This window comes from Bos indicus, chromosome 11 (assembly GCF_029378745.1).
Source record: "Bos indicus isolate NIAB-ARS_2022 breed Sahiwal x Tharparkar chromosome 11, NIAB-ARS_B.indTharparkar_mat_pri_1.0, whole genome shotgun sequence".
NCBI lineage: Eukaryota > Metazoa > Chordata > Mammalia > Artiodactyla > Bovidae > Bos > Bos indicus.
Genome location: NC_091770.1, coordinates 2,757,101 through 2,768,987, shown reverse-complemented (window position 1 = coordinate 2,768,987; position 11,887 = coordinate 2,757,101). Strand labels below are relative to the sequence as shown.

Sequence of the window (11,887 nt, the reverse complement as noted above, 5' to 3'; positions counted from 1 at the left end):
GCTGTGGCCAGTGCAGGAGAAGGGGCCTTTATGTATACCAGCAAAGACCCAATTGTTACTGAATCCAAACTGGGCTGCTTTTCCCAATTATCTCCACTACTCTTCTGGTCTCCACTTTTTCTGATGCCAAGTTTTAACCCAGAACAAAAGCTCCTGTCGGGACTGATTTATAATCCAGATCTGCTGACAAGGCCCTAAAGGGTCCCTCCCCTCCAGGGCTGCACCATGCTTAAAGTTACCACCCAAGCCACTGGGCTGCCAGTCTCTTCACCTCTGCCCTTTGTCCCTGACCAGGAGGTGGCACCTGTCTCCAGGTCCCAGTGGGGTGGCCTCCCTGGGGTTCCTCTGTTCACCTGCCCAGTTCAGAGGACTAACTAGCTGGCAAGGAGGACAGCCCAGCACCACCCAGGAGGCCAGAGCTACAAGGTACTTCTAGGAGCGGCTGTGGGCGGAGGCTCGAGTCCTTCTCCAGCGTGGCTCCCTTCAGTCCCTTTCATCTGAACATCAGGGCTCATGTCACTTGTTATTCAGCCTTCTAGCGGCACCAGGAGGAGTCATTTCCTGAGGGTAAGCTCAGCGCAACTGGAGTCGAGGGTGGTTTCACCGGATCAGGACTAGGGGGTCGCTGAGCGGGTCCCTTCTGGAGCTTGAGAAACAAGAGACACAAGGTCTCGGGAGATTTGAGGCGGGGGCGGGCGGGGGGAGGGTGTCCGTCTTCCTGGCTGGTGAGGCCCGTTCCGGTCTGATCGCAGGGGTCAGTGGGAGTTAAAGGAAACAGAATCGGGGACCAAAAGACCACTCTGGTGCGCCCCAAAGAGAAGCCTGGGATACTCTCCAGGAGGTGGCCCGCCCGCCTTCTTTCCAGTAACCATAGCGTGGGGAGCCTTTTAGACCCCTTCCCGAACCGGGCTGCCCAGCCAGCACGGTTGGCTTTGGGGGACACTTCGGAAAAACCGGGTGAGTCCGACACCCGCCTTGCTAGGGCCCGATGTTCCTCCCCCGCCCCACCTCCCGGCGCGGTGGCGCAGATCTCTGCTGCTGGGCGCGGGGCGGCCTGGCACCGGGAAGGGCGGGGGTCCGAGCCCCCAGGCAGGGAACAGGGAGGCGTGCGGGTCGCAGCCCCCTCCGGGGCGGGCCTTCGCGTCCCGCCCCCGGCCTCCGACGACAGCCCCCACCCCGCCTGACGTCAGGGGGGAGGTGGCGGAGAGCCTCGGCAGCGGCGGAGAAAGAGCCGGCGCCCGCCGCTGTGGCGCGGGGAGCCCGAGCCCAGGGGCGCCGAGCCGAGCCGGGCCGAGGGGCGGTGGCAGAGGGGCAGCGGAGCAGGGCGGGCAGGCGCGCGCGGGCGGGAGGTCGGCGGCGCGCGGGAAGAGGCGGACCGTGGTCGGAGCCGAACGCGAGGGCGGCGCCCAGAGATTCAAGCAGCGAAGAAGAGGTGAGTGAGGCCGGGGTTGCGCGGAGCCAGAGCCAAGGGGCTCTCCGGGGCCGCCGCTTTGTCCCCAGACTCGAGCAGGGGACGCCGCACGCGCGAGGGACAGGGTCTGGGGGCGCAGGGAAGGGCGGCGGTGAGGACAGCTGTCCGCCCGAGCGCCTCCCTGCGCCCCCCGCGGGCTGCTTCGCGGGGGTTCGCGAGCGGGGCTAGCGTCGCCCGCAGCCCCAGGGTCCGGAGGCACGAACTGGCCATGGGGAATGGGGCTCAGGGTGCCGGGGGGGGGGGGTCCCTCGTACTATCCGGTCCACGCCCGCGATCTTTTCCAGGCCCCCGAACTGCCCCCGGCTCCCCCACCCCCGACGGAAAGTTTGGGGCGGGCTTGGACGGAGGCCGATGTTGTGAGATCGGATTTCCCTGCCGCGGCCCCCGGCCGCGCGCCCGCTCCGCTGGGGAGGCGGGCTGTCCTGGAAAGCCAGGCTCCGGAGCCGCGCCGCCCAGTCCCCGCTGGAGCGCTCGCCCTGCAGCTGCTGGGGCGCCGTCCGCAGCCCGCCGCTCGGGGTGGGCAAGGGTGGGGGGCGCGCCGCCGGGACCCCGCACCCCTCTACACACCTCCACCCCCCGGGGCTGCCCGTTTCCGCCGCCCAGGGAGGAGTAGTGCCGGCAGAGCCTCGGAGCGCGCTGCGGGGTCCGGCCTGGGCCTGGGGTAAGGAACCGAGGGAAGGCTGGGAGTGTGTTGGGGACGGGTTGGGGGGTGAACGCATCCCCGCCCCCCTTCCGCCCCCCGCCGCCCTTCCCGCGCTGGGGAACTGGGCCGACAGGGGGCGTCCGTCAGTCGGGCTCCGCCACGCTCCCAGAGCCTCCGCTTTGTTTGCATTCAAATCCCCGGAGCTGGGGGAGGGGAGAATCGAGGGGGAACCCAGGACGGGGTCCCAACTGGACCCTTTGCTTTGGGGTGAACAGATCCTCAGCTTCTGTGTCTCTGTGTCCTGGAGGGCCGAAGCAGTGGAAATTAATCCAGATGGCCTGCCCCGGCCGGGGTCCCGGCGCGATCCCTGAGTTGGGAAGGCTCATCAGACCCCGGGAGAGCGCAGCAGGCGCTGGCCCTGCTCCGGGCGCCCCCGCGGTTCAGGAGGAACCCCCCGACGCTCCCCACCAGGTCCTTACTTGCCCCTGCCCCCGCCTGAAAGCGCCGCAGGAAAGATCCCTGATGAGACCAGAGATCTGTCCCGCGGCCCCTCAGCCCGAGGGCTGGTGTCTCCTAGGAGGCTGTGCGTGGAACAGGATGAAGCCCCGGTCCTTTCCACGCCCATCCCATTCCACTTCCTGCCTGCCTTCTTGGGCAACAAAGGGGCCTCGGGAAGCAGGGGGCCCAGCTCCCGGCCCCACTTCAGCCCTGTGATGTGGAACGGGGTTTTGGGCTCTGCCCGGCTATTGTCTGCGCTGGGGGAGGGGAGAGGCTGGACCGCGACCCCCGCAGGCCTGATGCACCGAGTCCTCTCGGGGGCCTTTCCTACCGCCTGCCCCACTTACAGGTTCATCCCCTTTGGGCTGACTGGAGCCCCAGTAGGGCCAGGTCCTGATCGCAGAGGTTATTTTAAGAAGTCCTTCCAATCTGTCAGGCCCGAGTGGGGGAGGAGGAGGGTCCTCTCTTTATTTTCTTAAACAACTTCCTGTCGAGAAGTGGGGGAGGGCCGGAGGACCTTTGAGTGTCCACTCTTCCAGCTGACTCAGCTCTCCCCGCTCCCTCGGGGAGACCCCACGGTCCTTTGGAAGCTGTGCGGAGGGAGGCCAGGTGCGGGAGGACACTAGGTCGTGGCTCCCAGGGCTGGGGCAGTGGGGGGAGCCCTGGGAGGCCCGATCAGATCCTCTGTGCTGTCAGTGCCTCCTGGCACGGCTTGTGTGGGCCCCCTTCCGGTCTGTTTTCTCTGGCTATGATTCTGACCCTTTCTTTCCCCCAGCAGGGCAGCTGGCCTGGAGCTCGGCGCCCGGGCGTGTGCCATGGCCCCACACTGGGCCGTCTGGCTGCTGGTACTGGAGCTGTGGGGCCTGGGCCTTGGGGCTGAGGTGTGGTGGAACCTGGTACCCCGGAAGACGGTATCTTCTGGGGGTGAGTGTCTGAAGGCTGGGGAGCAGAAGGCCAGGAGGGACTGCTGGGGGAAGATGGGTGCTAAGTAATTGCCTTCTGGAACGTCTGGCTTCATTCTGCAGTTGGGCTCAAGGCCCTCATGTACGTGACACAGCTTTCTAAGAAATATGAGTGGCTCTAGGAACCCAGAACTGGTCGTCTAGGCCAGGATCCGGGGTGGCCCTCCTTACGCTTAGGAGCTGGCTGCCTTGTTATCCAAGAGTGATCATTCTTCACCTCTCTCCCCACATCTCACTTCTGGAATTATCCCTAGCACTGAGAGCCTAAAGAGAGAAACCTGAGCCGAGATAAGCACGAAGCAAAGGGTGTTACTGCCCACTCCCAAGTCTTCAAGCTCTGTGCCCCCAGGAGCCCCCTTAGCAACCCTGATATGATAGACTCCCCCTTCTGCTGACCTGATACGCGTGCCATCTGATGGCCCTGGGTGGGGTGTGTGTGTGCACATGCTCCTGTGGGGGAGGGGGTCAGTGGGCCTGACAGCCCTTCTGTGCACACACACCTGGATGCAGAGGTGATGTCAGGTGTTTGTATCATCCGTGCGCTCTGGGGACCTGGGATGAGCTCACCTCCCACAGGCTCCTCGGTGCTAACGACGCCCTCCCTTGCCGGTCTGTGTCTGGGCCCATCGTTGGCTCCAAACACTAAGGGTGGTTTAGGGGGACCCTGAGGACAGTCCAGCAGCTGTTTTGGGGGTTGACGTGGGAATCCTGTGGCTACATGAATGTCGTGGCACCCTGCTCGACGGATGGCAACAGGTCTCCCCAGCCCCAGGCTGCAGCACTATCCTGGTCCCCAGCCTCTGGTTTCCCCCGCCCTCCCTGCCCTGGTCTCCCAGCCCGATTCCGTCTCCACATCCCATGGCCGGCTCTGCTCGTACCCCTAGCAGCCTGCATTTGGGACCCACAGGAGGGAAGGTTCTCTAAGACAAGGAACGCTCTCAACTTCCGTCCATCCTGCCCAGCTGGATCAGGAGCCAGGGCAAGGCTGGACCCTGGTGGGGGCAGTGGGCAACAGAGCAGAGAAGGAAGTGGGGGCGGGATGGGGAGGTGGCTACTGACCCTGAGAGTGAGAGCCATCAGTCTGATGGCTTCCTCTGGCCGGAAGCTGTGGCTGAGATATCCTTCCTTCCTCCTCTCCAGCCCAGATTTGCCTCCCTGGGTGGGGAAAGCCAGGGAGCCCTGGGTGGAGCTGTCAGAGTCAAAAGCCTATTCAGAAAATGCCCTTTATTGCTGGTCAGAGGAGCTTGGCTGGCATCTGTTTGTGGGGTGCTGGCTCTAATGTGCGGTGACCACACTGGTCAGAGGAGGGCTAATTCTGGGGGAGAGGGGATGCCTGGAGTCCCGGGAAGGTCCACTCACCCCAGCCCTGGTCACTCCGGCCTTGTTCCTGCAGAGCTGGCCACGGTGGTGCGGCGCTTCTCCCAGACGGGCATCCAGGACTTCCTGACGCTGACCCTGACTGAGCAGACGGGGCTCCTGTACGTCGGGGCCCGGGAGGCCCTGTTTGCCTTCAGCGTGGAGGCTCTGGAGCTGCAGGGAGTGGTGAGAGGTGGGGGAGCGGGAGGCACATGGGGGTGAGAGAGGAAGGACCTGGGGGCTTCGCTTGGACAGGCTGTCCCCTGGGCTTGGCCGCCCCCACCCCATCCTCCCCGGTGAGCATGTCGCTTCGCTCACGAGTCTGCAGCACTCGCTGGGACCGCTGCGCTGGGGGAGCGGGGGCCCTGGTCCTCTCTGGAATAAGCTCCCAGAGAGTGGGGACAGTGTCTTCTCACTTGGAGTCCCCATGTTGCTGCCACGAGCCGCGCTGATGACACATGCTTGGTGTGTACCTGCAGCGATGCTGACGCGTTCCCTCCCTGTCCTCAGATCTCATGGGAGGCGCCAGTGGAGAAGAAGGCTGAGTGTATCCAGAAAGGGAAGAGTAACCAGGTCGGCTCTCTGGGACCTGCTGGCGGGCAGGGGGTGCATGATGCACGCTCTTTCTGCTCCGTCCCAGTGCTGGTCTGGGTCCTGGGGTCCCTGTGTTCCAGGCACTCAGACTAACAGATGCCTCTCTGTCCCCAGACGGAGTGTTTCAATTTCATCCGCTTCCTGCAGCCATATAACACATCCCACCTGTACGTGTGCGGTACCTATGCCTTCCAGCCCAAGTGCACCTACATTGTGAGTGCTGCTCCTCTCCCCCAGCCCCCACGCCTGTCCCTGTTGCATTCTCACGGCCTTGTCCCCACCCCTAGGACATGCTCACCTTCACCCTGGAGCGGAGTGAGTTTGAGGATGGCAAGGGCAAGTGCCCCTATGACCCGGCCAAGGGCCACACCGGCCTCCTTGTGGGTGAGTGGCTGTCGCATTGCAGGTTGGGGCTGCCCAGGACTTGTTCCCACTCTGGGACCACGTGGCCTGAGTGTCTGCACCTCGCCTCTGCATGGGCTGACCCCGTGTCTCCTGTAGACGGTGAGCTGTACTCGGCCACGCTCAACAATTTCCTGGGCACGGAGCCAGTCATCCTGCGGAACATGGGGCCCCATCACGCCATGAAGACCGAGTACCTGGCCTTCTGGCTCAACGGTGAGACCTGAGAAGCCAGCTGGGTGTGGGAGGCACCTGGAGGGCCCGATGTCTGGGCTGACACACCCCCCCTTCCCCCCAGAGCCTCACTTCGTGGGCTCCGCCTACGTCCCGGAGAGCGTGGGCAGCTACACGGGGGACGACGACAAAGTGTACTTCTTCTTCAGCGAGCGCGCTGTGGAGTACGACTGCTACGCCGAGCAGGTGGTGGCCCGCGTGGCCCGCGTCTGCAAGGTACAGACCGCCGGGGCGGGCGGCCCTGTGTGCCCGGCAGCCCAGCAGGGCTGACTGGCCGTGGTGTCCCCTTGCTGTTTGCCAGGGCGACGTGGGGGGCGCGCGGACGCTGCAGAGGAAGTGGACCACGTTTCTGAAGGCACGGCTGGTGTGCTCCGCGCCCGACTGGCAGCTCTACTTCAACCGGCTGCAGGCGCTACACACGCTCCAGGATGCCTCCTGGCACAACACCACCTTCTTCGGGGTTTTTCGGGCGCGGTGGTGAGTTGGCTAGGAGCCCTTGGGGGTGGGGAGGAGCGGGTCTGTGGGTTAGGGATGGTTGATGGGGCAGGCCTCTGGGGGAGGTCCTGGGGGTCCAGGATGATGTTGGGCTCCCGCCCTTTTCACCACCCCTCCGTGAGAGGTGCCCCCAGTGGTGGTTTGAGCTGCCACCACATCACACGTGGCCATGGCCTTCTTGTGCCTGTGGGCCCTCCCTTTCTGCTGCACGCCCTGAGCTGTGGGCACCCCAGCTCTGACCCTTGGGGTCCCTCCCTTGCTGTGACAGGGGCGACATGGACCTGTCAGCAGTGTGCGAGTACCAGTTGGAGGAGATCCAGAAGGTGTTCGAGGGGCCCTACAAGGAGTACCACGAGCAGGCCCAGAAGTGGGGCCGCTACACTGACCCTGTCCCTAGCCCGCGGCCCGGATCGGTGAGTTGTCCCAGGCGGGGATGCGCGCACGTTCTCCGCTCTGGTGCCTTGCCCTCTGGGCTGACAGCTGCCCCCCAAACCCTGCCCACCCCCCCAGTGCATCAACAACTGGCACCGGCGCCACGGCTACACCAGCTCCCTGGAGCTGCCGGACAACATCCTCAACTTCATCAAGAAGCACCCGCTGATGGAGGAGCAGGTGCGGCCTCGCTGGGGCCGCCCCCTGCTGGTGAAGAAGAACGCCAACCTCACCCACCTGGTGGCGGACCGCGTCACGGGGCTCGATGGGGCCACCTACACCGTGCTGTTCATCGGCACAGGTGGGTACGGGCGTGGCAGCTGGGGGCTAGGCGAAGGCCTGTGTGCCCGAAGCAGAGAGATCCAGAGACAGCCCCACCCCGGGACCCTCCTGCCCTTTTCTTGACACCTGTTCCCCCCAACCCCTGCAGGAGACGGCTGGCTTCTCAAGGCCGTGAGCCTGGGGCCCTGGGTTCACCTGATTGAGGAGCTGCAGCTGTTTGACCAGGAGCCTGTGGAGAGCCTGGTCCTGTCCCGGAGCAAGGTAGCCATCAGGCCCCACCCACCGTGTCCCCGCATGGCCCCCAGTCGTGTGCCTGGCCAGTCCAGGGGCGGGGAGATGCCCGAGAGGGAAGCGAGAACGCTCGTGGAATCTGCACTCTGCGGGCGCCCTATCTTCTATACAGCCTGGTCCTGACGGCGCTTGTCAGCTGTTTTTGGGCCCCTTGAGGGGACTGTGCCGCCGCCCGCCCGGCCTTGTGCCACTGTGGCTCCTGACGCCCGTGTGATGCCTCCTTGCCTGCCAGCCCCGGCCCCCAGCGTAGTCAGCAGTTCCCTGAAGTGCCACTCGAAGCTTCCCTCCCCCATCCACTCTCTTCCCGCGTGTCTGTGGCACTTTCACATGCTTGGCTTTTCCCAACTCTGGAGGCTCGGGTTGTTCCCCAGAACGTGGAACCATGGCAGAAAGAAAGCCTGTAGTTGCAGAAACACACAGATTGGCGATCTCCATTGAAACAGAGGAAAATGCCTTCTGCTTTGCTGGTGCTATTGTGAGGCTGACGGGATCTGCGGAAACTGAACTTCCTGCGCTATTTATACTATTCTGGAGCCGTGCGTGTGTGAGAGAGAGAGAGAGTGTATGTGAGAGTGAGTGTGTGTGAGTGTAAGAGTATGTGTGTGCGCTTGTGTGTGGGGGGACTGTGAGTGTGTGTGAGTGGGTTTGTGTGAGTGTGAGAATGTGTGTACATGGGTGTGAGTGAGCAGGCACAAGGATACTTCTCAGCCTCCCAGGTCTGCTGTTTGTTTCTAACAAGGTCACGGCTGTAAGGGGCTTAGGATTGCTCCTGGCTTATAGTAAGCCCTCCGTGCCTTCCCAGCCCTCAGATTTCCCGCTTTGGGACGCGAGCACAGCCCACTTCCTGCTTTGGGCCCCGGCGCCCTGGCAGTCATCCGAGCCCCCGCCCAGGCCGTGTCCGGACCTGGCTCAGTCTCCCTCCTGTGCTTCTCTGGCAGAAGCTGCTCTTCGCGGGCTCCCGCTCCCAGCTGGTGCAGCTGCCCCCAGCCGACTGCATGAAGTACCGCTCCTGTGCCGACTGTGTGCTCGCCCGGGACCCCTACTGTGCCTGGAACGCCAACAGCAGCCGCTGCGTGGCTGTGGGCGGTCACTCCGGGTGAGGGGGGCTTCTGCGTGTGCGGGGACCAGCGGGGAGAGGAGGGTGGCAGGACCTGGGACGCTGATGGATCCCTCTCCCCCCACCAGGTCCCTGCTGATCCAGCACGTGACGGTCTCGGATACCTCAAGCATCTGTAATTTCCGGGGCAGTAAGAAAGGTGAGCTGTTGTCTTAGTCCTCCTTGTAGGGTGTACGGGCCTCGGGGGACCAGAACCGGGGTGTCATTGTCCCCCCTTGGCCTGGGCGTCTTGCACCCACTGACTCTCATTTTCTCTGCCGCTACAGTCAGGCTCACACCCAAAAACATCACGGTGGTGGCAGGCACAGACCTGGTGCTGCCCTGCCGTCTCTCCTCCAACCTCGCCCACGCCCGCTGGACCTTCGGGGGCCGTGACCTGCCCGCGGAGCAGCCTGGCTCCTTCCTCTACGATGCCCGGCTGCAGGCCCTGGTGGTGATGGCTGCCCAACCCCGCCACGCCGGCGCCTACCACTGCTTCTCGGAGGAGCAGGGGGCCCGGCTGGCTGCCGAGGGCTACCTCGTGGCGGTGGTGGCGGGCCCATCGGTGACGCTGGAGGCCCGGGCCCCGCTGGAGAACCTGGGGCTGGTGTGGCTGGCTGTGGTGGCCCTGGGCGCCGTGTGCCTGGTGCTGCTGCTGCTGGTTCTGTCCCTGCGCCGGCGGCTGCGCGAGGAGCTGGAGAAAGGTGCCAAGGCGGCCGAGAGGACCCTGGTGTACCCGCTGGAGCTGCCCAAGGAGCCCACCAGCACCCCCTTCCGGCCTGGCCCTGAGACAGACGAGAAGCTCTGGGACCCTGTGGGCTACTACTACTCAGATGGCTCTCTCAAGATCGTGCCTGGCCACGCCCGGTGCCAGCCCGGCGGTGGGCCCCCCTCGCCGCCCCCCGGCATCCCCGGCCAGCCCCTGCCTTCTCCGACACGGCTCCACCTGGGAGGTGGCCGGAACTCCAATGCCAATGGCTACGTGCGTCTCCAGCTGGGAGGGGAGGACCGCGGCGGCCTCGGGCATCCTCTGCCCGAGCTTGCCGACGAACTGAGGCGTAAACTGCAGCAGCGCCAGCCGCTGCCGGACTCCAACCCCGAGGAGTCCTCAGTATGAGGGGCCCTCGGGCGGCAGCCTGGGAGGCATGGCTCCCTACGTTTTGCACAGGCACCAGCTACCTCAGGGACATGGCGTGGGCAACCTGCTCTGCCCGGCACCGCCCGGCCATGAGGACCTGCTCTGCCAGCACGGGCACTGCCACTTGGTGTGGCTTACCAGGGCACCAGCCTTGCAGAGGGCACCTTCCTCCTCTGTGAGGCTGTGGATCACAGACGCGTGGGACCCCAACAGCCAAAACTTTTCAAGGCAGAAGTTGCAGATGTGGGTGTGTTTGTGTACATATGTGTGTGAATGCAGATGTGTGCACATATGTACGTACATACGTGTGCGTGTGTGTGCGCGTGTGTGAGATGCAGTCTTCCTGTTTCTGTCAAGTCTTCCCTTGGCCTGGGGTCCTCCTGGTGGGTCATTGGAGCTATGAAGGGGAAGGGGACGCATCACTTTGCCTCTCCTGCCCCCACCTGTCCCCAGTAGGGGCAGCCGTGTACATATGGGGGTGGGTTGGGCAGGGTGCTGTGCCCCTTTGGGGGAGTCAGGGCTCTGGGGTGGGGCCTGGTCCTGCTCCCAGGGCTACGAATGTTTTCAGGGTTGGGGGGAGGGAGATGCAGCCTCCTGTGTGTTTGGGGGGAAGGGTTGGGAGGGGCCTCCCACTTGGCCCTGGGGTTCAGTGGTATTTTATACTTGTCCTCCCTGGCAGGGCTGGGAAAGGTTGTGTGTGGGGGGGAGGGGGTGGGAGGCGAGAGGGGTGGACATGCTGTGGATCTGGCATATCCTCTCCCAGCCCTAGGAGGAGGGCTCCCAGCAGTGTAACTTATTGTGTCCCCGCGTATTTATTTGTTGTAAATATTTGAGTATTTTTATATTGACAAATAAAATGGAGAAAATGAAACCGTTCTTGTCATGGAGATAAGACACTTGGGCTGAAACCTGGATGCCAAGAGGGAGGCTCCCTATGGGCTGAGTGGGGCTGGACCAGCCTCATTCAGTCCGCCCTTCAGCGGCCCCCCTCCTGCTTGTGCCCCTCTAGAGCGGGGTCCAGAGGCCAGGCTCCAGTGTTTTCCCACAGTGGTGGGTCGGCTGGGAACCAGACCAGGGCCACAGCCTCTGGGGAGCCAACCGTGGCTTCTGGCCAAAGGGAGAAGTCGGGGCTTGGGGGATAGAAGCAGTAGAGGGGGAGGGGGCTGGCTTCCCGGCACTCTGGGAAGGGAAAACGGGAGTGGGGGCTGTGGAGAGGAACATCCTAGAAGCAGCTTAAACTTGTGTGGACTGGCTCATGTGAGGATGGGGCTCCCCGCCACTTTAAGAGGAGAATGATTACTTGCAGCCTTTCCCTCCAGGAATGTTAGTCTTGAATGTTTCAGATAACCATGCAGTGTGGGACTTCCTCCACTGCCACAGGTAGGCACCAAGCCCCTTTGCTATAGGAAGGAGCCTGTCCAGGGCCAAGATATTTTTAAGAAAACCAGGACCTAGCCTGGCTTCTATAATTCACGCCCACACACAGGCAGTGGAAATGAAGAGTCCTCTGTACCCTTGACCGGTCTGAGGGGCCTGCTGCGGCTGGAACAAGCTGCTGCGGTGTCCTACTGTAACAGAGGCCTGACATGTGCTGATTTGAGCAGCTAGCTTCCTGCACGGTCAGTAACCCACAGCCGAAGGAAGTTGATGCAGTAAATTAGGTGTCCACTGCGGAGTGACGGTTCCAGTTTCTTTTCCCTGCCCCCCGAGCCGCTACCCCGGGCCTACTTGAAGGTGGTTTCAGGAGCCAATACAAGTTCTGACCATCTGCCTCCCATGGCGTTCCAAGAAGTGGGCAGCAGAAGGAAGTGGGCAGAAGAGGAAGGAGGGGGTCTTGGCCTTTCAACTGGTCACTGCGCGGCCGTAAGGACCCATCAATCTGAGCCCGAGATGGTGGGGGAAATAGGTGGGGAAGGGCCTTGGGGCCCTCCTGGTGACCCCTGACCCTGGGGATCCCGGTGGGACCAGGAGAACCTGGAGGGGGGGCACATAC

The 11,887-nt window shown here is 63.5% G+C and overlaps 1 protein-coding gene across 7 annotated transcripts; it reads left to right on the top strand.

The window, feature by feature from the left end:
- Window positions 1-253: 253 nt before the first annotated feature.
- On the top strand, window positions 254-10,765 carry SEMA4C (semaphorin 4C). 7 transcript variants are annotated; one of them, XM_070798224.1, is made up of 16 exons: window positions 254-567; window positions 753-957; window positions 3,391-3,536; window positions 4,968-5,116; window positions 5,441-5,503; window positions 5,639-5,737; window positions 5,812-5,908; window positions 6,026-6,142; window positions 6,225-6,376; window positions 6,462-6,637; window positions 6,924-7,068; window positions 7,166-7,388; window positions 7,518-7,630; window positions 8,599-8,756; window positions 8,846-8,916; window positions 9,044-10,765. In XM_070798224.1, the coding sequence occupies exons 3-16, from the start codon at window positions 3,428-3,430 to the stop codon at window positions 9,871-9,873; spliced, it is 2,502 nt and encodes an 833-aa protein (XP_070654325.1). In that variant the 5' UTR covers window positions 254-567; window positions 753-957; window positions 3,391-3,427; the 3' UTR covers window positions 9,874-10,765. The 7 variants fall into 7 exon arrangements, with proteins under 7 accessions (XP_070654325.1, XP_019825282.2, XP_019825283.2 ...); XM_070798222.1 differs by lacking the exons at window positions 254-567; window positions 753-957 and adding exons at window positions 1,218-1,432; window positions 1,756-2,132 and having other exon boundaries at window positions 3,388-3,536; XM_070798223.1 differs by lacking the exons at window positions 254-567; window positions 753-957 and adding exons at window positions 1,219-1,432; window positions 1,756-2,132.
- Window positions 10,766-11,887: the final 1,122 nt, after the last annotated feature.